Source organism: Brassica napus, chromosome C4 (assembly GCF_020379485.1).
Source record: "Brassica napus cultivar Da-Ae chromosome C4, Da-Ae, whole genome shotgun sequence".
NCBI lineage: Eukaryota > Viridiplantae > Streptophyta > Magnoliopsida > Brassicales > Brassicaceae > Brassica > Brassica napus.
In genome coordinates, this window is record NC_063447.1 from 14,243,662 (window position 1) to 14,270,191 (window position 26,530).

The 26,530-nt window shown below is 34.3% G+C and overlaps 3 protein-coding genes and 1 long non-coding RNA gene across 5 annotated transcripts; 3 read left to right on the forward strand and 1 right to left on the reverse strand.

The window, feature by feature from the left end:
* The first annotated feature begins 429 nt into the window (after positions 1-429).
* LOC106454866 (protein LIGHT-DEPENDENT SHORT HYPOCOTYLS 3) lies at positions 430-1,926 on the forward strand. The gene has a single exon (XM_022719324.2). The coding sequence runs from the start codon at positions 1,088-1,090 to the stop codon at positions 1,733-1,735; it is 648 nt and encodes a 215-aa protein (XP_022575045.2). The 5' UTR covers positions 430-1,087; the 3' UTR covers positions 1,736-1,926.
* Positions 1,927-14,844: 12,918 nt separating this feature from the next.
* On the reverse strand, positions 14,845-17,534 carry LOC125585352 (cysteine--tRNA ligase, chloroplastic/mitochondrial). 2 transcript variants are annotated; one of them, XM_048754275.1, is made up of 9 exons: positions 17,078-17,534; positions 16,941-17,004; positions 16,631-16,792; positions 16,390-16,560; positions 16,032-16,313; positions 15,825-15,950; positions 15,520-15,723; positions 15,346-15,447; positions 14,845-15,275 (listed from the first exon to the last, which is right to left on the reverse strand). In XM_048754275.1, exons 1-9 carry the CDS (start codon positions 17,404-17,406, stop codon positions 15,042-15,044), a joined length of 1,674 nt encoding a protein of 557 aa, XP_048610232.1. In that variant the 5' UTR covers positions 17,407-17,534; the 3' UTR covers positions 14,845-15,041. The 2 variants fall into 2 exon arrangements, with proteins under 2 accessions (XP_048610232.1, XP_048610233.1); XM_048754276.1 differs by having other exon boundaries at positions 16,941-17,008; positions 17,078-17,456.
* A 34-nt stretch (positions 17,535-17,568) lies between these two features.
* On the forward strand, positions 17,569-19,908 carry LOC106451382 (GPN-loop GTPase QQT1). Its single transcript, XM_013893309.3, has 10 exons — positions 17,569-17,815; positions 18,187-18,231; positions 18,303-18,382; positions 18,456-18,530; positions 18,626-18,729; positions 18,813-18,969; positions 19,071-19,158; positions 19,237-19,309; positions 19,389-19,519; positions 19,642-19,908. Exons 1-10 carry the CDS (start codon positions 17,583-17,585, stop codon positions 19,691-19,693), a joined length of 1,038 nt encoding a protein of 345 aa, XP_013748763.2. The 5' UTR covers positions 17,569-17,582; the 3' UTR covers positions 19,694-19,908.
* A 735-nt stretch (positions 19,909-20,643) lies between these two features.
* LOC125585353 lies at positions 20,644-23,095 on the forward strand. The gene is made up of 2 exons (XR_007322275.1): positions 20,644-21,933; positions 22,017-23,095. It is a non-coding gene; the product is annotated as an uncharacterized LOC125585353 (long non-coding RNA).
* The last annotated feature ends 3,435 nt before the right edge of the window (positions 23,096-26,530 follow it).

Below are 26,530 nucleotides of genomic sequence, written 5' to 3' on the forward strand. Positions count from 1 at the left end.
GTAGAAACAGATCATTAAAATATATTTCTATCCTTTTCAAACTTTTGGTTGCCTTTGTTCACACCTAAATGCCAACTCCTTTTTTGATTTTTTCTAGCGATAGAAAATTATTTCATTGAGAAAAAAACCGAAAAGAGGAGAGAAAAGTAATATCATAACGAGACATCCAAGCTCACAAGTCTTCATCAATAATGAAGCCAAGTATACATACTATATATTCTGTCGACGGAAACTTAAATTATATATTATCATCTTGGCTAAAGTTTACAATAGTTATCTCTACTCTACCAAGTAACAAAGAGTGAAAAAAGTAACAAAGAGTGTTTAGAATACTAAATAGTGTTTTTACAATTCCGGTTCTCTAAAGATCCTTTCCTCAGCGCATAAGCTTTTAATTTTGCGTCGAATCGTACACAAGATAGTAAGATAGCTTCAACTTTTCACGAACTTTTAAAATAGGTACTGAAATAGGGGAAAAAACGATTAGAGTTCATCCAGAGAATTTAAATGTAAATCATGCAGCAATTGGTTTCTACAGTCAATTGTTTTATAAGCAGAACAAGGCAGAGTCAAACTTCTCACAAAATAACTTTGCGAAGCCCTAAATTTATATATAGGACAACAACTATTACTTTTTGTTACTTAATTATATTTATACCTCAAAGAAGCCGACCAAACGTCTGATACAAGATCAGAAGAACAAATTATACATATAAAAGAGTCTGTAACTCTGTATCTATTTATTATCCATATATACTAATTATTCTGAAAACCTTTTCACGAACGTTCAGTTTAGTATATGTCCCAAAAAAGCTATTTAGTTCTTCCGACATTCATTTCGGAATTTGGAATACTACATAGAAATACCAAACCCGGTATATGAAATAGGGACAAAACAAACAATGGATAAAAAATGTAAAGGTCTGAAAACTATAGAACTAATACACATGATATATATCTTTAAAAAGTAACCCTATATCTCCCAACCGCACAAACAAAACTTTTAGCTTCTCGGCATCGACCAAAGAAAGATCAAGTATCAAGAAAAATCCGTGCAAGCATACAGTATCGACCGATCTGTTCAAAAATGGATATGATTCCACAACTGATGGAAGGCTCTTCGGCTTACTTAGGTACCACAAACCTCAGCATCAACGCAAACCTTTCGTCCTCCTCCAGAGCCACCGCACCACAGCCACCGTTTTCCTCCTCTCCATCGGCGAACTCAAGCCGTTACGAGAACCAGAAGAGAAGAGACTGGAACACGTTCGGACAGTACTTAAGGAACCATCGCCCACCGCTTTCGCTTTCCCGATGCAGCGGAGCTCACGTGCTGGAGTTTCTCCGTTACTTGGACCAGTTCGGTAAGACAAAAGTCCACACGACCATTTGTCACTTCTACGGCCATCCTAATCCTCCTGCACCGTGTCCTTGTCCTCTTCGTCAAGCTTGGGGAAGTCTTGACGCTCTCATCGGTCGTCTTCGAGCTGCTTTTGAAGAGAACGGAGGCAAACCTGAGACTAATCCATTTGGAGCACGCGCCGTTAGACTTTACCTAAGGGAAGTTAGAGATACGCAGAGCAAAGCTAGAGGTGTTAGCTACGAGAAGAAGAAGCGAAAGCGTCCTGTTCCTACGTTGTCGGCTTCTTCTTCCTCCGCCGTAGCTAGCCACCAGCAATCTCAAATGTTGCCGGGTACTAGTTGTACTACCCAAATATCAAAGCTTGAGAAGTGACTACATCTGTTTTTTTTTTAAATGAGTATTTATGTAATATGAAATGTGAATTGGTCTCTTTCTTATGTGTATGCTGGTTTTAGTTTAGGTTCATGTGTTTAGTTTTAGCATCTGGTCGAAGAAGAACTAAGAGTTCTTTTGTTACTAGTGTATGTTGGAGGATCAAGGAAGGTAGGGTTTTGGTTTTTTAATTTATTTCCTTAAATAAAATAAATTTTACAAAAATATATAGTCACATAAATGTGTCTTAGTATCTATTTAGTATTTATCATCAATTGAACTGGTCTTCTTCTACACCATCTTTCGGCTTGAGCTAGTTCTAAAACAGAGAGAGGTCTTAGGTTTTAGTTTAGATCAGTTTGTGGAGTATGATGGTACTAGAATTGTTTTATTGATTTTTCTTCTTTTAATGCAAAACAGTGGTCGTTGTCTAAAAGTAACCGTGAACTACAAGTGGTCTTTATTGACTTAGTGGTTGACAGTGACTGCACTATCTATTTTAAGTTTCTTGAAATTTTCTCATTAGTTTATCTCCAAAGAAATTATGAGCTATACCAAAAGACTTTTACGTATTTAGCGATATACTCATTGAATAAAACTGTCACTGTTCGAAGTGTTTTTTTACTCTGTTACCCCTACAGCACAAACATTTCATTATCCGCTAAAATCGTAGACCAAATTTTCTATTAGGATACGCAAAGATCTATCACTCTTTCACGTTATTCTCTTTTGTATCTTTTGCCAGGTTGCATTTCATTTCACTGCATTACGATAGAATTAAAAAAAAAACAAAAATTTAAGATTTGAGATTTCTCTCCCATTTTGTTCTACTATTCAGTGAAACCAGTCACCGTGACGGTCAGTATAGGGGAGAAAGATGGAACGCAGACGGCTGTTGCTTCTTTGGTGAAGCTCTCCTCCGCTACGTCTCCGGTGAAGCTCTTCGCCGCTGCGTCTCCAGTGTAACTCTCCGCCGCTGCGTCTCCGGCGAAGTTCTCGATCTCTGTGTCCCTGGTCAAGCTCTTGCACCCTGCGTCTCCAGCGAAGCCCTCCGCCACTGCGTCTCCGATGAAGTTCTTCACCGCTGTTTCTCCACTTCATATATATGTTATATATGTTGTACGGTTGACGTGTCGTATAAGATCTTCTTGTTCGTTAACCGCGTAAATACTATATTGACTCTATAACAATTTGACATTAAAAATAGGATTTTAATCTCAAATAACTAATTTTATAAAGAAGTATATATAATATTAATTGTCTAAGAATTTGTCCTGATCAATGAAAACATTGCCTAAACATTACTCGTATATTCATTTCATATGTCATAGTTATGATCTTGATTCTTATAAAGTTATGTGCCTGTAATATGGAGTCAAACTCTATGACCGGTGAATATTTACTACCGACGAGTAATTCTAACAATATCCGGCTAAGATGAACTTCAATACATTATCGCTTAGGGTGAACAAACAAGTTATCCGGTTAACAAGATACATAACTGTATAAGAAATCAGTTTTGTAGATAATTTGTTTACACTTACGTGGAGATATAGGGGTAGGGTTGGGAATAAGTGTGTTGGTATAAGGATTTAGATAACCACACCAAAAAATGCTACACCTGAAACCCTTAATAATAAACGCTTAACCCAAACAATAAATCCAATGTCCTGAACCCTAAACCATAAACCCAAAATACTAGACTCTAAACCCAATAGGAACCCCGAAACCCAATCCGAGTAACTAAACCGTAAACAATAAATCTAAAATACTAAACCCTAAATCCAAAATACTAAACCCTAAACCCAATAGGATCCCGGGAACCCAAAACCAAATGTCTAATCCCTATTGTATTTAGGGTTTAGTCTTTTGGGTTTAGGGTTTACGGATTAGACATTAGGGTTTAGGTTCAGGGGTTCCTATTGGTTTTAGGGTTTAGTATTTTGGGTTTAGGGTTTGGGGTTTAGTGACTAGGGTTTAGGTTCTTGGGTTACTATTGGGTTTCGGGTTTAGTGACTATGGTTTGGGTTTCGGGCTTCCTATTGGGTTTAGGGTTTGGTATTTTGGGTTTAGGGTTTAGTATTCAGGGCATTGGATTTTTTGCTAACCTATGTATCCGTAATATAGAAACAATCGAATTGGCCGGTCAATAGTTACAACACTCGGTTCACTCAGAAAGTATCCGGCTAAGTAGATATTTTAAACTTTATCGTTTTAGGTGAACAGAGATGTTAGCCGGTTAAATCGATAGTAAACTGTATACGAATTTATTTTTCTACATACCTTGTTTACACTTACATTAGGGCGGAGGTGGTAAAGTTGAGAATACAGGTATAAGATTTAGGATATAGTAATAAGGGTACAGAGTTTAGGGTTTGGGTTTAGAATATAGTAATGTATTGAGTTTAGTCTTATCCTAGTTAGAAGTATTGTTAATGATAAATAGTATACGGTTAATATATATTGTACCTGGTGCAAATAAAATATTGGCCGGCTAATATTTTATGGTCTTGTTATAGCAATCACATACACGGCTAATATATATTGTAGTTGGGGCAACAAAACTTTTGACCGACGAATATTATATTTACATATCTAAATAACAAAAATAATTAATTGTGTGGCTACAAATGATCATTGTGATGGCTCAGCACTCTTCGAACTTAGGGAGAATCATGCGAGTGGTGATGAAGCGAACGACCCCATGAATCAAAATCTCTATAACATCTGGTTCGACTTCTGAACGTTTTAAATCTGTAGAATTCTGATAAAAAACAGACAATTACACATTAAATTGATTTACCATGTGTAGACCGCTCACATTTGGTCAGTTTTTTGGAATTCAGTAGAAGAATAAAAAAAATAAGCAGATGAAGAAGTAAGAGGAGGAAGTAAGAGTATGAAGAAAGAGAATAAAAAAAAAAATCTCTGGCAAATCTTTTGTTGGATTTGGGTTACAGCTGCGCCGTATATTGTATTTTGGTTACCGATGCAAATTCATATAATCTAAACGAAAATTTTATATTATCTTGCAAAATCCACCTAGATATCTTCTGTCATAAAAAAGATCCTAGGAATATAAGACCTGAAAGTTAAGTCTTCAAGCGTTCAGAATATTGCCGTCTTTTTGATTTGTTACTGCCCGCCACGTATGCTCATCTTTTCCTTCGTTGACATTCTCTTAATTTAGCGATCTTTCTATGTTTTTCACCTAAATTGCTCTTATCTCTACAACCAAATCTCCCCAAAGTTTTTTTTTTTGTTGATCAAATCTCCCCAAAGATTTACTGTGGAATTCGTACCCAGTCACAAACATTCTCATGCATACGTGGCATTCTTGAGTAAATATGTGTTTCTTGTTTTTGTTTCATCTCCAAACTCATTTTCGTTGTTCATGTTTAATTAATCATAGGTTATACTTGTGAATGATACGTTTTCTTATATCATCTCTAAGTCACCTCCATTTATATTTCTACGTTTTCTTCTAAAATAGAAAATCTTTATTATAGATTTAGATTTATTCTATTGTATACGTCCGTAATATAATTCTTATATTTATAGGGACAAATATAAAAAATGTTATTTCCATCTCAAAATATAAAGTCAAAAAATAATATTTTTGATATTTTCTTTTAAAATAAAGAAATTCTCTTATGGAATCATACATCGAAGAAAAATTACCTTTATAATAAAAAAATTTATTTTAGAAAAATGTAAAGAAGTTTAGAGTCGAAACTCGTAATTTCTTTAAATCTGAAAATCATAGTATGTAATAGTAATTTTGTTTTAACGGTCACTCGAACTACAGACTTTTAACATAATGACTATGAAAAATCATTTCCACCTCTGGTGCATTCATAAATCATAGCAAGACCTCTATACTTTTAAGGTAACGTATGTTAAATAGGTACACCAGATATAGGAATGTGAATAACTTGATATAAAATTACTATCTTGATTCATGTGTGATTTTTTAAAAAATGGACCTAATAGACATATTTATAGAAAGTCATGTTACATTTAATCTCTAATCTTATCATTTAAATTTTGAGCCTACCATAAATTTTTATTGGGCTATCAATAATTAGATTTAAACAATAGAAAATCCATTGGATTTATAGATAGTATAAATTAAATAGATATAATTTAATGTTGTAATATTATACCTTCATATGTTAATTATTTAAATATTTGTCGATGTTAACTTTTAAAAGGGAAATTGCCACAAATACCACATTCATAGTACCACTTTTCATGTCTATACTAATCACTTTTACCCTCACTTTTAATGAAGAGTAAAAGACACTTATACCCCTAGGATTAACTAATTTAGACTTAGAGTTTAGAGTTGAAAGATGAGGTAAAATTTTTAGAATATATATGAAATGTATGATTCTAATAAATGTATAAATAAATAATTAAAAATATAATTTTTTAAAAAAATAGTTTCAACCATAATTTTCGATTTTCAAAAAGAAATTTTGAAAAAAAAATAATATAAAAACCAAATTTCTAAAAAATAAATTCAAAAAAAAAATTATAAAAAAGTTCGAATTTGAAAAATTATAATTCGAAAACATAAAAAATTATTATTATTATATTTGTTTATTTAAATAATGATTTATTATATATATAGAAAACAAATGTATAAGAGTATTTTGCCACTTAGTGAAGAATGTATTTTTAAAAATGTCTCTTTAGTGGTGGTAAAGATGAAAAGTGGTACCATGAAAATGGTAAACATGAAATTTCTCCCTTTTAAAATTATAAAGATTTTTTTTTAAATAACAAAAATCATATTATCTAACAATGATTAATCTTTACTAACTTAAACCAATGAAAACAAATTTTAAACTATATAGTTTATTTTCATTGCTAAAAAAAAGCTATATAGTTTATTTTAAACATTAAACAAAAACTAAATGTTTAATTATTTACTCGATAATATAAATTTATGAAGGAAAAAGTTTAATTTTTAAAATTTTTTCTAAATTTGTGAAATGTTACAATATCTTAGAATATGACAATAAAATAATATTTTACTAATCTTTATATATATAGTTACGATTTTAATAATAAAATAATAATCTGAAAATATATATATATAAGAAGATACAAATACATGTGAATGTTTGAAACAATCTACAATGGAAAAAATATACTGTAAACTTATTTTGTTTTAAAAATTGATAGACACGTATATATTATAATATATACTAATTTAGAATTGAAAACAAAATGTTTATATAAAAATAAACGAAAACAAAAACCCGAGCGGTTGCGCGGATCGAGATCTAGTAGCTAATTGAGGTTCTAAGAGCATCTCCAAGAGCAACCTTATATTTGAGGTTTACTGAACCTTATATTTGAGGTTTAAGGGTGACCTTCTCCAAGAGTAAACTTAAAAAAAAACCTTAAAAATTTCTAATTTTTACATAACAGTCCTTGCATTATACAAACCTCAAATAAAAGCATAAAACTTTTATATAATCTAAAATCATACAACAAAAATATTTTAAACAACATTTATTAATAAACTATTACATTTTAATAGCATATTACATATAAATAAAAAACTTAAAAATACATTATTCATTATTATTATTATTATTCCCATAATGCTCCCATATATGATCAATTAATGCATTTCGAAGCGAGAGATGAGCTTCTTTATTTTTTATTTGTAGATTACGAGCTAAAAATTGTTGAAACCGGGCATTTTCGCTTACTGCCATTTCAACTTGTACCACTGGCGCCGCTCTTGCATCTCTAATCGGTGCGTTGATGTCCCGTTCGTCTTCAATTATCATGTTATGCATTATAATGCATTCTGTCATTATATCATGCAGTACTTCTTTCTTCCAAAAACGACATGGTCCTTTTATGATGGCAAATTTGGATTGCAGAACACCAAAGGCGCGTTCAACATCTTTTCGACATGCCTCTTGTCTTGCTGCAAACAATCTTTTCTTTGGACCTTGAGGATCACTTATAGTTTGAACAATAGTTGACCACTTCGGATAAATCCCATTAGCTAGATAATAACCCATATTATATTTGACCATGTGTGGGTTTTGATGAAGGATATCCCAAAGTTTACCGACAATGTTAATTTTGGTAGTCCAAACACTCAAGAAAGCAATGTTGCTGGTTCTCCAACATCACAATCTCCGGGATTGTCTTCATTTTCAATCAACTTAAGTAGTGATGATGGTGGATCAAATTCATCACAGCGTCCCATTGGATCAAAGAAAGCAAAACTCAAAAGAAAATCTCAGAAGGTAACAATTCTTCAGTTGACACTTTGGTTTCATCAAATGAACAAGTCATTGGTTTTTTAAAAGAAAATGCATCAGCTAGGGAGAAGAATTTTGAATTAACTCAGCTACATATGCAAAACCAAGCAAAAAAACTAGCCCTTAAAGAAATGCATGAAGAGAATAAAATGTTGTTAACAAACCTAGAATCTATCAGTGATCATACTACTCGTGAGTTTATTCGATCTGAACAAGAAAGAATTATAAGGAAAAGAACTCGAGGACAACAACAGTCTCCCAATGCACCAACTTTTTATGGACAACTTTTTAGTGATATTGAAGGTTTGGGATCAGGTTTACCGGAATATTAGTATAATTGTAATATTGCTTATGTAATTTTATTTTATGCATTTTTAGTTTTTGTATTAACTTGTTTGATGTAATATTGTCTTGTAGAATATTTGTTTAATATTATTAAAATATTATGCTTTGTTTTTATTTAATCATTTATATATTTATTGAAATTTATATGTAAAAGTTAAATTTATAAGAATATATAAAAAATATTAAATTGTATGGACTAAAATGATAAACAAGAAAGTTATGAAGATTTTTAAAAGACAGAAAAGTATAAGGACCAAATAAATATGAAACCCCAAATATAAGGTTTTGTACAGTGAAACCTCAAATATAAGGTTTTACTGTACAAAACCTTATAATTTGAGGTTTTGAGGTTGCTCTTGGAGTAGATAAAACCTTATATTTGAGATTTTAAGGTTGCTCTTGGAGATGTTCTAAGTAACATATGATATGAGTCATGTATGATCTTTACTCACACGGTCACACCCAGATATTAGAAGTTTAATTTCTTTTTGAATGACCTGCTTGTATTGTTGAATATATTAAATTAAATAATCTTATTTTCTAAATAACATAATTCTTTTTGGACACGATAGTTTGAAGTCTCTCTTCTCTCTCTTCCCTCTCTAACCCCGTGAACCTTTAACCCTAATCAGCTTCAGCTTGCGCCGTCTTCAGCCGGTGGCGGCTCCGGCGGATTCGCTGCTTCCGTCGCCGGCTGTCTCTCTCCCTTCTCTATCCTTTCTTTCTCCTTCCCTGTCTCGTCTCTTTCTCCCTCTTCTTAGCTTCGTCGATATACTTTCCGTTGTGGTCTCTCTCACTCCTCTCCGGCGTCGATGCCCGGTGGTGAAGATTCTGGAGCGGTGGTGAGGCGCGACTGGGAGAGTGGAGCTTGGTGGCTCTTCCGTGGGTTTCCTTCGAGACATCGCTTAGATCTGGCCAGATCTGCTTTCAATGGTGGTCGATTTTGCTCCGGTGGTGGTGCTCCAGGACTCAGTCGTTTCTTCTGGCGTCAGTTTGCGGTTGTTGATGACAAGTGCCCTCGTTCTCGGTTTGGGGGTTCTCGTTTTTGAGATTTCTCTTCAGATCTATCTTCTTCTCATTACCAGTGAGAGTTTATTGTATCAGGAGTTGATTTTGAATCTCAGGCAAGTTCTCAGACCGTGGTGGTGATTCTCTGCTGGCAGCTCTCCTTGCAGGTTTGTGTAGTGCTCCTTGTGGCTAGAAGGTGTCTCTGTCAAGCTCGTGAGATAGGGCTGAGCTCTTCTTCTTGGCTAAATCAGAAGTGGCGATTTGGTGAAGCGGGTTGTTTGAGCTTCTCTTTGCGGATAAAGGTCAGACTCTGGTTCTCAGGGTCAGTCGCTCGTGCGGGTTATTGTTGGCTTAGGTATGTTGTAGTCGACCTTGGACTACAGTCCCGGTGAGGGCGAGTGTTGCTAGCACCTCTGCAGATAGGGTGTGGTTCCGCGGATCCTTTGCCCTGTGGTGTTAGCGTCCTTTTTTCGTACATAGTCTGGTGGTGGTGGCGGGTTATCAGCCAGTGGTCTATCCAAATAAGAGTGGTTTTGCGCTCGAAGTTGGGGTGTTAGTGGTTCCAGTGGGGGTCTGTGGGGTTTTTAGAGTTCTCAGGTGCCTGTGAGTTTCAGGAAGGAGGAGTAGAGGTGGCTGTTTTGCGGTGCTTGGTAACCGGTGCTTCGACAGGCTCTGGTTCGTCGGTTCCGCCGTTTCGGTACAGCCCCATTGTCGTCTACTCTGAATTCCAAGCTCTAGTTGGTATCTGTGCAGTTGCAGGTGGTAGGACCTTTGTGGTAAGGCCATTTTTTTGGAGGCGAGTGCCTGAGGAAGCCAACTATACCGGCTCGTGACTCATGTTTTAACTGGCGCCTTCCTTTGGAGTTCGATCTTGCGTGCTGCTCGCTCTTGGCAACCCTTTCAAGCTCTTCCCGTGTGTTCTCTCTTCTACTTCTAGGTTCAGCTCATATCTCGCGTTTTCCTTACTGTATTTGTTGTTGTGTTATAGTTTCCTTTTGGTGTTTGTGTTCTGCTACTAGTGATTCTCTGTAACTTCTGTCACAAACTTTAAAATAGTAATGCAATCTTAACATGTTTACCAAAAAAAAAAAACATAATTCTGAATAACATGAAGTAATACTAAGATATATATATATATGCAATTCTAATGACAATACAAACTACGAAATGATAAATATTTTCTTTTGCTTAATGATTTTGTTAATTCTATGATCGGCATATTGCACTTTTTATGTTGCATGTGTCTCCAATCAAGACCTACATAGTCAAAGTCCCAAAACTCGTATTTTGAGATTTGTAAGTCTAGTTGTTAACTTGTTATAGTGAAATAGTTTGTTTGAACGATATATGAATAAAATATATATTTTTATTTCAGTGAAGTTTTTTGCTGTTTTTTGTAATAGGTTTCTGATTTTTCATAAAATAAATAAAATTATTTAATACATAAAATGAAAAAAATGTTAAAAGCGAGAAAGACAACATGAAAAAGGTATTGATTGGACATAATTTATTTTTAATCTCACTTGTTACCTGATTTAGTCAATAACTATAGTTTAGATAGCGTCACAACAATGGGGCCGGCAGATGAAATAATGTTTTTGAAACATTTAAAGATCAAAACAACAGATGTTAAAGCATTTTATAGTACCTAAAACAATATAATGTAACATGTTTGGTGTTCTAAGATCCTCAATTTCTTTGAATAAATGAAATACTAAGATAAATAAAAACTTGGAACACAAAATAAAATTTTAAAAATTATTTTGGCAGATTGTGTAATGTTGCATTATTCATAAGAGATAGCGCCAAAGTTCTGTCTCTCACTTGTCTTGTCTCTGTAAGTTGTTCCTCGCAGAGCACTCAAAGACCCAGCCTTCAACTTTTATTGATTCTTGTCCATTTCATAAATTTTCTCAGTTTAAAAAATCTATTTCAAAAGTGAGAAAACATTTCTGTAATTTTTTTTTTGAACTTAACAATTCTGTAATTGTACATTTCAGTTCGCCTAAAGTCTTAAAATCCACAGTTTTAGGTTCATAAATCAAGAGCTGAAAATGTCTTGACTTATCATGTCTTGTGTATCTTTCAGTCATATTTTTCTATGTGAAAATCCCAAAATAACTGTTACTCTCTCTCTTTCGAATTAAATGTCGTCTTAGAGCAAAATTTTTGTTTTAAAATTAGTGTCGTTTTATGATTTCAATGCAAAATTTATTGATTTTTTATTCTAATCTATTTTTCTATTAGTTGAAATCTGATTAGGTGTATTGGTAATGATGTTTTTAATCTGGTAAATAGATAAACTTAAATGTTTTATTAATGTGTGTCTCGAAGTCTAGAACGACAAGTAAAATGAAATGGAGAGAGTATAAAAGATTCAATAAGAGTTTTAATTTAGTTAGTCCCTAATCAACAATAATAGATTACACACATCATAAATTCATAAGATAGTGATCAACACATAGTTTACCTAAAGATTTTAGAGAATATTCAATAATTACTGTGCCAAATAAAGTTTCATCTTTTTCTTTTCATATTTTAAACTTGCTTTTTATAATGATGGTTTTAAACCAACGGTCAACATTTCATACAAAAGTACACCAAGTATAAATAGTTTTTTTTTTAATTTAAAACATTTATGTGATATATGAATAACCTACTTTTCAACGGTTGAAAACTGATCATAATTGTTTTTCTTCTTTTTCAAAAAACACAATCATATTGAGTCAGTGTTGCCTTTAGACTCTACCTCTATACAAGGTTTCTACTTCGAGCTATAAAAATTTAACAATGTGTTTGCACAGATCTCTATGCATGTTTTTGCACGTATTTCTACTTCGAGCTACATGCGGTTTCATACTTGCATTTTTAGTTCACTTTGCCAATTAAAATAAAACTTTGTTTAAGTTACATAGCTCACTTAAACGGCTCTCGTTTGATCGACATGAAAAACCATCACTTATAACAAACACATAACTTTAATTTCATTTCATCTATGAGATTTTTCACCAGCAGTACCACTCAACTACGAGAATATATTTTGTAGATTTGCTGTGGATTAGGACTTAGGAGTGAGCACTACCATGACTTGGCCTTTCGACTTTAGACATAGAATAATAACCTTTGCATATAAGGTTAGAACAAAAAGATAGAGCTTTCAAGAATCAACACACTCATTTAATATTATTATCACCAATGTTGAATAATGCCTTGAATCGGTTGGACCTTAGTTTTTCGAGGTCCACTAGTGCTAGGGTTTTCTGGGACACTATATATATTTTGTGTCTCCTCTAAACCTAGTTAGCAACTGTAGAGAAACTAGATCTGATTTTCTTGTGGATAGATCTATGTAATTCCTCCATCAATAAAATTTTTCTTTGCCTGTACCATCAATAAAATCTCTCTTTGCCCGTAGATGTAACCGTTAGGGGTGAACCACGTTAAATCTCTGTATCTTTCTTTATTGTTTATCCATCTGTTAATCTCTATCTTCTCACATCTGTCGCAGCAACCATTGCATAAGTTCCATGATAATTATTAACATTTTTAGACTGATACGAATATTTCATTTTTTAAATATATCGAGCAGACAATCAACATTGAAATGAGGGACCCCGAGTTTCCACATGATTCTCTTGTTTCATCATTACTCACCTCAAACCTATATTTAGTGAAACCCTCGTGAGACTCCACCACATGCATACTCCAAAGTTCAAATCTCTTGCTTACAAAAGATAAAATAGAATATTACTTCTTTTAGTCAAAAACAAGATTTTGAACCCAAAGACAAAAAAAAAATGGCAAACAATACACCACTTCCATTTTCTTTTCGTTTTCAAGTTCAATACATAACCGAACTGAATTAAAATACATTTTTTTCGTCAATTGATTATATTAAACACGGGATGAAGTACACATTGTAATACAAGAACCGGGGAATACGTTGATATCCCTGAAAACAAAAACCCATAGGAGAGACACTAAAACCGTAAAACCCATATGAGGACACCAAAGACCAGACTTAAACAAAACTTAGAAAACCACAAATTCTTATAAGACCTTCCTACAATCCTTAAACAACCATGGATAGCATAGTCAATGCGTAAAATAACTGGAGGCCTAGCACAAGACCACAGTCAGCCAAGCGGACAAGTGGCGAAAAAGACTTAACAGAACCGAAATCACATGAACCTCCTGTCCACGATGAAAAGCCAGAACCAGAATAGCACCCCACACACACCAACCCCGAAACATTGGTCTAAGAACCAAAACCCGGGACCAACCCGCCTACAAAACTGCAACTTCATCCGATTGAACCAAAACCTCAACCTCAACCTCATTATACTGTTTCAACCATCCAAGAAGAAGCCACCAAGGAATTAGGAGATCAACGAACAAACCAGGAAGGGGACAAACTCTTATAAAAAGCTGCAACGAGGACTCATTCACGACTGGAAATGGAGAGGTGACACCAACCAACTTCTTCACAACAAGGATGCTAAACCTGTCCTGCTCACGGACTCGCCATTAACGCCACTGCCGTACCGATACTGAGAAGAGACTAAATCGAGCAATCTATAAGGCAAACAAGGATTCAGAGAATATAACCTCTCCGTTGAGTGGAAAAGTAGGCAAAACAGAGGAGAGGAGCCAAGATGGAGAGGAACATCAGAGAACATATGAACCTTTGAAACCCAGCGATTCAATACCACCACACGAAGGAGAGACTCTCCACCGCCTCCACTCGCCCCCAAGCCACATAACTAACCCACCCACCCCGGAACAAGGATGATCTAAACCGCAGTAGAGAGCGATTAACAGATAAGCTAAGCCGAAAACAAGACAATATTACCAGATCGAAATTACTCTCGTATGAACCCCCTCCTTCCCGATTCCTTGCAGCATCTCGCTGCTATCCAGCGACGTGTCAGAAACTGTTGTAGATCCACAAGAGAATCCATGGAAAGAAGAATAGCTCGTATCTCGATGTCGTACAAAGAAGAAGAGAACCAGAGGTGGATAACAGAAAAACAGACAATATAATAATAAGAAGAGGAGGAAGAGGAGAAGACTCTCACGGCAACAAATCATCGAATCTGTCCCTCCTCCAAGCCAAAATTGATGCCGGGTTTTCTTACCGCCTTTGCTCTTTTACTTCTTCTCTATTGCATTTTGAAAAATACTTAGAGCAGGATTATCGGGGAGGGGGAAGGGGTTTTTAATGTGGTTTTTAGGTTGGGGGGCCAAAAAAAGGGGAAAAAACGGTCACAAGAAAGCCGAAATAAGGATCGATGTTAGGTGGGTTTTTGGACTGTTTGCGGGCCCCACTAACACGTGGCGGCCCGCAATTGGTTGGTCTTTAATTTTTTTTTTTTTTTTTACTCAGACAAAAAAAATAAAAAAAATACAAAATTCAAATGTATATTTATAACCAATATATATCTATTTATTTTAGTAAAATAAACAATTAACTTTCTTTGATTACTGAGCATATCCATCGCTGAATTCCAACAAAAGAAAAATTATAGTAAAACAAGAATCCACTGTTACTCTTTATAATCTTAAGACGAAATCAACAAAAATGATACAAAAAAATACACAGAACGCAACCCACTAAAACCAAAAGAACAGAGATTATAGTATATAGTTTAAAGCGCTCAAGTTGTAGTTGAAGGTTCTTGAAGGGCAAGAGGAATGGCTGGTCTCCAAGCTGTTCCCTCAGGACTATCCATCAAAGCAATCCCAACATTTGCCAACTCTTTCCTAATTTCATCAGACCTTTCGTATTCTTTATTCTTCCTTGCGTCTGTCCTCTCCTTCACTCTCTGCAACACATCTTCCTCATTCAATCCAGCTCGCTTTAGTGCCTTCTCTTTTAGCTGCTCAAGAACCTGATAACAGGAAGGAACAGAACATTTCAATACAGAACATAAAAGCAAAGAGCAAAATGGGAAGCTGTACCTCAGAGTAACTTGTTGGCATAAGCCCCAAAATAGTAAGAACTTCTCTGACTGATGCCTCTAGAGCCTTAAGTGATTCTTCTCTTCTTGGTTGTTTTTTCCCCTGAAAATCAAAAATCATCACTGCTTTAAAGCTATAACATTAAGCATACTCTTGCAGTAAGTTATGCTTTACCTTTCGGGTGTGAATGAGATCGTTGATGGTTTTCAATGGTTCTGACATTGCAGCCAGAGTTACAGGTGTAAGAAGATCATCAGACATCGAGGCAATGAATTCACTGCGGAAAGTGCTGATGCTTGTCAAAGTGTCTGAAGGAACTGAACCATTGTCAAACGTTGAATCTTTCTCGCCTAAAACGCTTTCACAGTCGTGTAATGTCTGTCAATAAACAAGTGAGCATCCTCAAAGAATTGTACTTAAATAGCCACATTATCTACATTAAGCATCTGAGACTTAATAAGTATGTAACTAGAGATTACCTGATAAATATAAAACACACGTTCAGAAGCACTCTCGAGGAGGAAGTCAGAGTAATTGATAGGAGACCGATAATGAGTTCCCATTAGAAAAAGTCTCAGAGCTAAAGGATGATAAAGATCTATAACCTGCAAGTGTCAAAGGATTGTTTAGACATTAATGTTGTATTTGGAAAGGAAAAGTTCAAAACTTTAAATGTTTTTTTTAACCTGTCTGATAGTGAAGAAGTTCCCCAAAGATTTAGACATCTTCTCAGAGTCAACAGTAACAAAACCATTATGAATCCAATAGCTGATGTCACTGCTATCACAAGCAGCACAGCTCTGAGCAATTTCATTTTCATGGTGAGGGAACACAAGATCCATCCCTCCACCATGTATGTCAAAACTATAGCCTAGATAAGCCGCACTCATAGCACTGCATTCAATGTGCCAACCAGGCCTTCCTCTTCCCCAGGGGCTCTCCCAAGACACTTCCCCTTCTTTTGCAGTCTGCCAAAAAACATTAAAAAAAAGAACATTCTAAAAACTTAAACAAAGAAAGTCAATGAAGAGCTAAAACGCCTACTTTCCAGAGAACAAAATCAGCAGGATGTCTCTTCCTTGTGTCAACCGCCACTCTCTCTCCTGCACGGTTATCTTCAAGTTTTCTCCCAGACAATTTTCCGTACGTTGGGGACTTGTCGACTGAGAAGTACACGTCTCCATCAACTTCGTAGGCGTAGCCATTATCAAGAATCTGATCATTGCATAAGAATGTAAGCAAAAAAATGACTAACAAGATAAAAGGAGCCAGAGGAAGTAAGAACCTGGTTGATGAGGTCTATGATCTGAGGTATGTGATCAGAGACGCGTGGCTGGACAGAAGGATCTAAACACTGAAGCTGTTCCATATCTCGGTTAAATTCCTCGCAGAAACGTCTGCTCAAACTGATTGGATCTTCCCCTAACTCATTGGCTCTAGCAATTATCTAAAAAAACATGAAACTTTCATGACTCAGTAGCTTAGAAAACTCAAGCTTTAAGAGGTTCTCACTGAAACATTCCTCTCTAAACTTGTAACCAGAGAGCTTAAGTTGTATTGTAAGAACGAGTTTCTTGATTATCATTATCTCTCACCTTATCATCAACATCAGTGAAGTTTCGGACATAAGAGACTTGATATCCTAGATGCTTAAGGTACCTGCCTAATTCCCAAAATCAAAAATCAAAGATCAAAACTTTCCATTAAAGTTTGAAGCTTTTCTTTCTCTAACCTGAAGAGAACATCGAAGGTGACGTAGACGCGAGCGTGACCAATGTGGCTGAGATCGTAAGCAGTGACGCCGCAGACGTACATCCCAACTTGGCCTTCCACCTTGGGCTTGAACAGCTCTTTCTTCCTGCTCATCGTGTTGTGCAGCCAAAGGTCCTTCGCGCTGGGAGTGGAATCTCCATTGTTTTTTGATGATGAGTGAGGAGTGAAAGAGCGACGGGGTTGAGTTAGCTTTCCGGGTCTGAGGGGGAATTGGATTCTGAGGCGGGAAGGGAGTCCAATTGGAGTAAAGGGTCTACATGATTTGAAAAGATTGAGAAGAGAAGCCATTGGCGGAGGGAGACGATAAGCTCGTCCCGAAGAAGATGGAAGAAATCGGATTAGCAAAAGCGGCTAGAGAGAGAGAGAGAGTCAAAGAACCTCTGAAACAAAACAACGGTTTGTGTAAACCGGTTTCTTAACCGGTTCGGTTAAAGCAAGACTTCGAGAGGTTGGAATCGGTTTAAATGGACTTCGTCTGTCGTCAAAAAATTGGGGTTTTGATAAATCTGACAAATTTCGGGTTTACCCTAAAGACGATTTTGCTTTCTATCAACCATCTCAGATTACTCTGTAAACTCTTTTGTGACCTGTTCCGCGACCTAAATATGGTGTTTGGACAAATAGTGATAGGTCCACCTGGATCAGGCAAGACCACTTACTGCAATGGCATGTCACAGTTCCTCTCTCTTATCGGCAGGTAAACCCCTTTCTTTCTCTTTCGGACCAAAAAGAAGTTTGCTCTTTTGTAGCTGTTGGTTCTGTTTATATTGGTTGTTTCTCTGTCTCTCTAGGCTTTGTAGACTTCCCAAAGTTCCAAACTTTAGTTTATGTGAGTGTCAAATAAGAGAAATTGGTTGTTTCTCTGTCTCTGGCTCTTTGTAGACCTCACAAAGCTTCAAACTTTAGTTTATGGGAGTGTCAAATAATAGATCTTGGAATTAACTAGCTTTTGAGCTCATAGTCTCATGTGCAGTTTCATTGCCTTGTCTTTGTTTTGTAAGAGAGATTCATGAGTACTTCTCTGAAACTATTCTCTCCTTTTTGTTTTGTTTTGTTTTGTTTTGGCAGGAAGGTTGCTGTTGTTAATCTGGATCCTGCAAACGATGCATTACCGTATCCTTTTTCTATGCCCCAAAAACTTGTTAAAAATGGTGCGAGTGTTGTTTCTTGACATTGATGTTTAGGTATGAGTGTGCTGTGAACATAGAAGAACTGATTAAGTTAGAAGTTGTTATGTCTGAATGTTCACTTGGTCCTAATGGAGGTAATCATTATTGCTCCCCTTCTTCTTGATAATGGTCCCCAAATTTAACGAAATTTTTTGCACCCCGAAACAGGTTTGCTACACTGTATGGAATACTTGGAGAAGAACATTGACTGGCTAGAAGCCAAACTTAAGCCTCTCTCCAAGGGTTTGCCACACACTAAACTCAAGTATCTCTTTCTTCCAGTATACTTTTATCTAATAAGAAAAACTTTTCGAAAACGTTTTTTTTTTTTTTTGCAGACCATTATTTTCTGTTTGATTTTCCTGGCCAAGTGGAACTCTTCTTCAATCATGACAGTACCAAGAATGTTCTCACGAAGCTGACCAAATCCTTGAACCTTAGAGTATGTTTCCTTTTCCCCTTTATTGTTGTGTTACCAAAGAGTCTATACATACATGTGATTAACTCTCTTTTTCTTTCTTGCAGCTAACGGCTGTGCAACTAATTGACTCCGTTCTATGTACTGACCCTGGGAACTATGTAAGCGCTTTGCTTCTCTCTTTATCCACAATGCTTCATATGGAACTCCCCCATATCAATGTCTTGTCTAAGACCGATCTGATTGGAAACTACGGGAAGCTAGGTATTAAAACCATTTAATGATCTTGTCTTTCTCCCTCATAACATCCATTTTTTGAGTTATAAAATCAGTAACTAACTACCTTTCTTTGTGTGTCAATGTAGCTTTCGGTTTAGATTTCTATACCGATGTTCAAGACTTGTCATACTTGCAGAATTATCTTAATCAAGATCCTCGCTCCGTCAAGTACAGGTTGGTATAGAGACTGGCTGAAGATTAGTCAATATGCACTATCAATATCTCATGACTTGGATGTTCTTCTTGTTGCAGGAAACTAACGAGTGAGCTGTGTAGTGTGGTTGAAGATTACGGTCTTGTTAGTTTTACAACCTTGGATATTCAGGTCTGCTCTCTCTCCTCTGCAACTCTCTCTCTCTCTCTTGAAGCATCTTTTCTTGATGCTGAGCGTTTTGGTTTTTCAGGATAAAGAAAGTGTTGGGGAACTGGTGAAGCTCATTGATAAGAGCAATGGATACATATTTGCCGGCATTGATGCAAGTGTGGTTGAATACAGCAAGATCTCAGTTCGTCAAACTGATTGGGAATATAACAGATATCCTTTTTCTTATTAGTTACCTTTAAATATTCTAACCATTTTTCTTCCTATCAAGTGCTCTGAGTTTGGTTTGATATTTTACAACAAAAAGAGTTGTCTTCTTTAACGATAGTCTTCACAGTTGCTGCCGTGCAAGAGAAGTACATGAAAGACGAGGATACAGAGGACTGAGGGACAGAGATAAACACTGAAACTTGATAAGCAGAAGAGGAATCATTTGATGATCTATGAACCAAACTATAGATGTAACGGTTTGTACGTACCTCTTTTGGATTTTTGGGTTCGGATTAAGGCCAAGCAACATTAGTTACTGGTTTGGTTGACGACTAAGTTATAAGAAGCTTACAAGTTACACTTTTCTTTGAAATTTGACAATATATTTGATAGCTCGCTAGTTTATGGAAAGAATGTTCAGAGGTTTAAACTTAAATTTCAAAGACCATTATTGGTGTGATTATTACGTGTGGATAATCGTTAATACTCACGTTTTAGTAATTTCAATTTTGTTACATCTTTCAATCCAATGGTGTAAAGGACCAACCGAATGGTGGTGTAAATGTTTATGTTTTCCGAGGGACCGGACCGGACCGGACCCGGACCATCCCATAGATTCCAAGGTCTATTAGATCAACTCGCTTAATCAAAGAAGTATTTAACAATTTATAAATAACTAGTATATCTCCCATGCATATGCACCGACATCATTTTATGATATAATTATTAAAGTATAATAATATGTGTATGGAATTTATAGTGAAAAGGGTTAATATTACTTTATTTCTTAGAATTATCATCATCACGACACCTAATTAACGCGTTCGGCAAAGGGATTTGATTCATCGTGAATATGTTATTGGGATATTTTGTTTAAGTTTTACCTTTTTTTTTTGACAATATCTAATGAAAAAAAAGTTTTAAGTCGATTAAAAAAAATTTCATGAAAAAAAAGAAATTTAACACGATGCAAATGATGATTTGAGCACTAAAGAGCTTGGCTTTTTTTTTAATTTAACTTATTTGGATTTTAAAACCTTTATTTGTTGCCCATACGCTCCAGTTCAACGCATATTTGTATTCTTCATTTTCTCAATACACTATAAGAATCAAATAACTTTAGTTAACAAAATAATATATTTCTCCATTTTTGTTTTAAAAAACATTTTTAAGCTTTGATTTTTTTATTCTTTCATTGAAAATTTAAGTTTTGAAAACACTCAAACTTACTTTTTTTTCAACTAAACACTCAAAGTTACTTCTAATCTGAAATATGAAAAAAAAAGATATTCTCGATTGATAATAGAAGGAAACTGAATCTAAATTAAGAGTAATCATAAACCATGTATGAATTATTATTTTGCATCAGTCAAAAACCTCAGTCCCAAAAACGAAAAAAATATGAAGTGATGAATAAAAAATTAATTTTGATATCATCTCTTTTACCTTGGCTTGTTTTTCATGCGTCATTCTTTCTCTGTTTATATATTTCTTCTTCTGTCTTAGTCTGTAGTTATAAATTTTTATCATTTTAATTTTTAAATATGAATGCCTGATAAAAAGATCATGAAGAAGAAGAAGAGAGAGAGTAGAAGAGAAAGAGATTAAATAAAGAACAAATTAATAGATGATAATTTATGTAGAAAATAAAATAGTTTTAAATCATGATCTTTATTTTGATCGTAGTGTTGAGGATTTTTTTTAAACGTGGTGTCGAGAAAAATTAGGAATTTGGTTATTAGGAATTAGAAAAATTGGAATAAAAATATTTTTTGTTTTTTATTTTTTATTTTGTTTTAAACATATTCCATGTGTCAAGATTTGATTGGTGAGATGACTTGTGCTTTAGTATGCTTAAGAGTTTTAAAGTTAAACAAGTGGATCCACAATGGTTTAAGGTTAACCAGTTAACCATATCATGTAGCTGCATGCGAAATTACGATATCTAAAATATTTGAAAAATAATTTGTGATATATTGCGTTTTGTTTTTCTTTTACTTTAGACCTTGTAAGTGTCGAAATTGCAAACCATTGACCAGTTACATGCATGGAACAATCTATCTATCTATTTTCTCAAAAAAAAAAAACAATCTATCTATCTATCCATTACTATAAAAGAGGGTTTTCTTCTCTCACATGCGTCCACGCCAGCACCCAAGTAGATAAGTCGAGCGTTGTGGAAGCGATGCGTGTCCCTTCACGGGCGCAATGGGGTTTGTTCACGTTATGGGCACGAACAAAGGTCGATCTCTGCAGCCTTCAACGGTGATGTCGTTTCCGCTTACTCTTTACCTTCTGAAACGGTTTGAGTAAAGAGTTGAGTTTGTGTTTAGTTTCATTGATTCGCCAATCCACTACGTCGTCTTTAATGCGCTTCTGTTTCAATCTGAAAATCGGTGATTTCAGTATAATTATGTGTGAGTATTCCTCTCCTTCATCTCATCAACGCTTCGTATCTTTTATATCTCATACTAAAAGTTCGTGTTATGGCTAATTCTAGGGTTATTGATTCGGGAGATTATTATTTTTTGATTCGGGAGATTATCATTTTTTGGAGATTCGGGAGATTGTTATCTTGTGGTTTGTTGATTCTGTTTCATTTTGTTCATGTTTTGATTATCATTTTTTTCTCCCAAAAGCCTCTGTTTGTTTTTTTTTTATCAGTAGCTTTCGTTTAGCTTACTTTCACTCCTTTATCTCCTACCTTTGTTCACCGTGTAATAAGGTACGTACTGTCAGGCGGTGGCGACGGGAACCATGGTGTTAGAACGACCAGACGGAAAGTCGGAGAGATTTTTCAGTACAGTAAGCGCCAGTGAGGTGGTTAAGTCTCATCCCAGCCACCAGCTCTCCTCATCTCCTCCTCCGTACCTCACGGCCGCTCTCTCCGCATCATCCGAATCAAACAACTCCGTCCTTCCGATAATTTCTGCTCGGACATGTATATACACTCATCTCTTCCAAAGTATTATCACTTACTCTCTCTCTCCTGCAACTTCACTGTTTCACATGGCATTTTGTTCTGTCATATGAATAAGATTGTTCCAAATCCTCATGGTTTGGCTCCCGACAACTCTGAACCATTACTTCAATGGAGCCACCGTTAGCTATTGTGGCAGAGAAACGTATCATTGCAGTGCCGGCCACGTTCTAAGGAGAAGATGACAGTCCAAATATCTGTCACGAGATTGAGTTGGCGGAACAGAAGACAAATCGCTAAAGCTCTAAGTAGTATGCCTAATGTATATTCATCCCTCTTTGGTATGAGATTCTGCAGCTTAGTACAAAAGACTGGTAGGAACGTGAAGCAACTTCAGGTGGTCTCATCAACAAAAAAAATATGGCCCAGCATCTACCAAGTTGGCCAAGAAGCCCGCATCGCCAAGATGGAGTATGCAATATCTACATCAGTAGCTTTTATGCTTCCGCATCGTTGTTGTCCTTTTTTCAATATATGCAGGCAGCCCACAATGATTTAAAAAACATTAGTAGCTTTTTAAACTATTTACCTACGTTTTTCTAGACAATCTTATGAATTATGTTTAAATTTTAACGTAAGGTTATTTTCCTCCCAAGTCATTCAAGTACTTATTGCTCTGTTTCTAACAAATAAAACCAAAGTTTTGCTTACATTCAAAGTAGGGTTTTAACATCATGCAAAGTGGTTTAGTTCTTCCCTCAGAGTTAAAACATGTTCACACAAAAGAATATAATGTAGAGATATTAGAAAAAAAACATATTGCTCTATTTGTAACCAATAAGCCTGAGTTGTTCATCATTATTAATAATAAAATAAGTACTAAAAATATCTTCAAAAGATATTCTATCACTTCAAATATGAAATTTTTTGTTCTCCAAAAAGTAGAGCTGTTCAATCTGGCAAAACCGAACCGTACCGAACCGAACAAAACCGAAATGGATAGTATGGTTTGGATTTGGTATATACCATACAAACCGAATGGATATGATTTTTAAAAAACTGTAGGATTTGGATATGGTTCGGTATATAACCGATAAAACCGAATAAAACCGATCAAAAAATAGAAACATGTAAATATGTATATATTTTATAAAAACGTATGAAAATCATAAGTTAATTTTTTTGCTAATTTTTTACAGTAATAAAAGAGTCCTGATTTGTAAAACACTTGAACTATACTTAAATAACAATTCATCGCAAACATGCTTCTTATTTTCTTAGTCTTCTTTTGATCTTTTTGCTTTAATTTAGCATTGACTAAATTGAAATAAAGATTATAAATTTGATGATAACAATTAGTGGAAATTCTTCACATTTTTTTAATCTATAAACGAATAGAGTTTCATGTTTAATAGAAGAAACATGACTTTGATGAACGCTAAATATGAAAGAATATAATAACTTATTTTTTGTGATGCTTCTGTTTTATTTTTTGTTTTTTTTTATTTTTATTATCAAAATTTTGAGCTTTGATTTTAATTATATATTTGATTATTTTATTAGATGATAGAAACATTTTTTATTTTTGTTCTTTTATTTAAACTTATAATATTTTTTAATAAATGAATGTGTTGACAACAAGACTCTAAAATTCATATAATATGATCCTAAAATAAAGAATTATGTTTTTTGGTATAAAACCGAATAAACCGAAAACCGACGGTATATAAACCGAACCGAACCGAAGTAAATATGGATTTAGAATGGTAGTTATATTTTACTAATCGAAATACCGAAAAACCGAAAAAACCGAACCGAAACCGAACTGATATCCGGATTGAACACCCCTACCAAAAAAGAACTTTAAAACTTCAAATTTGATGTTTTGAGTAGTGAAACTTCAAATATAGAGTGTCACAATTCAAAACTTCAAATTTGAAGTCTACTCTGTGTAGACTTCAAAAGAAGTCTTCTATTTAGGTCATTTTTGCAATTGCAAATTTACGAAGGAAGACTTCTTAAGAAGTATACTCTACAGAAGACATCTTCGGAAGTCTTCTTTTGTAAATATTGGCTTACTTTTGAAATTGAAATTTTTTCGAAATTCGTAGAAAAGACTTTTCGGATAAACATGTTACTTTTGAATTTGACCGAAGTTAGTCAGAATTTTGACTTTTTGTAGAAGACTTTTAGGGAAGTCTACCTGGAGAATACTTCCAAAGAAGTCTTCTCTAAGTCTTCCGGAAGTCTTCTCAATCTCGCAAGAAGTCTGCTGGGTTACTTTTGCAATTGACTATATTTGAGTTTTTGAGAGAAGACTTCTTTAGAAGTCTTCCGTCGGATGATTTCTCTAGAAGTCTTCCGTCGGATGACTTCTCTCGCGGGCAAAGGTTTCTAAATTTTTATATTTTAGTGCAAATTTTATTAATTAATATTGCTTTAATACTTTTATATATGTGCTATTTATTTATACTCTTTTATGAATAAAATTTAATTATGATAAACATAAGGATCATAGTATAAAATATAAACACTTTTGAAGTTAAGTTTGAAGTTTTGTTTTTGGAGAAAACTAACTTAAAACTTCAAATATGAAGTTTTGCAAACTTCAAAATAGAGCGTATTTTTAGAGATGCTCTAATATAAGTTTGGAAATTTTTTTGTTGCTATCTCGACAAACGAAAAAAAGAAAACATGATACATAAGTGTAAATTTTTAAAATTTATAATAAAATTCACATTTTTTAATATTTGAACTATATATTAAAAATATATCAAATGCTCCATAAATAATCTTCATAGCTAACAATACATCAAATAGTTATGTTTGTCTATTTTTTTTTACTTTAGCCTAGATTTTGGTGGTAAAAAAGGAAAACAATTGCAGAATTCATTTTTTTCAAATATTTGGATAAACAAAAACAACATAAATTTTTTTTTCTCAAATATAATAATTCATAAATAAATAACCTAACATGTTACTTATAAATATTAAAAATCAACAATTAATATCATATTTTATGCTATTTGCTTATTTTTTAAAGAAAAAAATAATAAATCAGCTTTTCATTTTCTAATTGTTTAAATTATAAAATTTCAGAAAAAATATATTTAAAATCTATCAAATTCAAATATTAAATATTTGAACACAATTAAATAGAGATACTTTTTTTAAATATAGTAACAAATATATAATTTATAAAATAAATAGTAAAATTATGGTAAAAATAGTGAAAATTATAATTAAAAATAAACTAAAAATTCACTAGAGTTCTAGATATAAATATATATATATATTTCATTTGCTTACCCGCCCGTAGGGCGGGTCCGACCCTAGTATCTATATAAAGAAGAGTTTTCTTCACTCCTAGGCCATCCACATAGGATGCTACGTCAGAAAGTCGAAGGCTGTTGTCGCGCCACATGTCCCTGCATTCAAAACACATCACTTTGTTAAATGAATATATCTCTTTGCATTTCTATACATACAAGTAGTATGTAACTGACACTTTAATGCATATCAATAAGCGCTTATAAGTATATAGAGATATCCATCACAGCCACTACATATCCTGACAATACTCTAAGATCTTTTTAAAACAACTTTTAGTCATTGTCAAGAGATAAAACAGAGGAAAGACTAGAGTTGCAGGCAGATAGTGGAGTAACATAAGACGTTGTCATCCTTGCTCAGTCACGAGCGCATCTAACATTACCGACGCCGCCTAACACTGGGTTCGTTCTGCTTATGTATCTTAAAACATCCAAAAGTTTTTTTTTTGGATTATTGAAAAGTATTCTTATTCAAAGATTATATGTTTGTTAGTATTGATTTTATATGATGTTTAGACATATATATTAAACATGTATCTATATATATATATATATATATAAAGAAAAGTTTTCTTCACTCCTAGGTCATCCACATAGAATGCCACGTCACAAAGTCGAAGGCTATCGTCGCGCCACGTGTCCCTTCATTCAAAACACATCACTTTGTTAAATGAATATATCTCTTCGCATTTCTATACATACAAGTAGTATGTAACATACTTTAATGCACATCAATAAGCGCTTATATGTATATAGAGAGAT

Bases quoted from the DNA above. Each gene is read 5' to 3' on its own strand.
- LOC125585352 (XM_048754275.1), bottom strand. From the start codon at position 17,406: ATGGCTTCTCTTCTCAATCTTTTCAAATCATGTAGACCCTTTACTCCA. The intron at 16,793-16,940 runs GTGAGAGATAAT...ATGTTTTTTTAG, and splicing joins TCACTGATGTTGATGATAAG to ATAATTGCTAGAGCCAATGA. The intron at 16,561-16,630 runs GTTCTTACTTCC...TGCAATGATCAG, and splicing joins TCATAGACCTCATCAACCAG to ATTCTTGATAATGGCTACGC.
- LOC106451382 (XM_013893309.3), top strand. From the start codon at position 17,583: ATGGACTTCGTCTGTCGTCAAAAAATTGGGGTTTTGATAAATCTGACA. The intron at 18,531-18,625 runs GTTTGCCACACA...TTTTTTTTGCAG, and splicing joins ACTTAAGCCTCTCTCCAAGG to ACCATTATTTTCTGTTTGAT. The intron at 19,520-19,641 runs ATATCCTTTTTC...GATAGTCTTCAC, and splicing joins ACTGATTGGGAATATAACAG to AGTTGCTGCCGTGCAAGAGA.
- LOC106454866 (XM_022719324.2), top strand. From the start codon at position 1,088: ATGGATATGATTCCACAACTGATGGAAGGCTCTTCGGCTTACTTAGGT.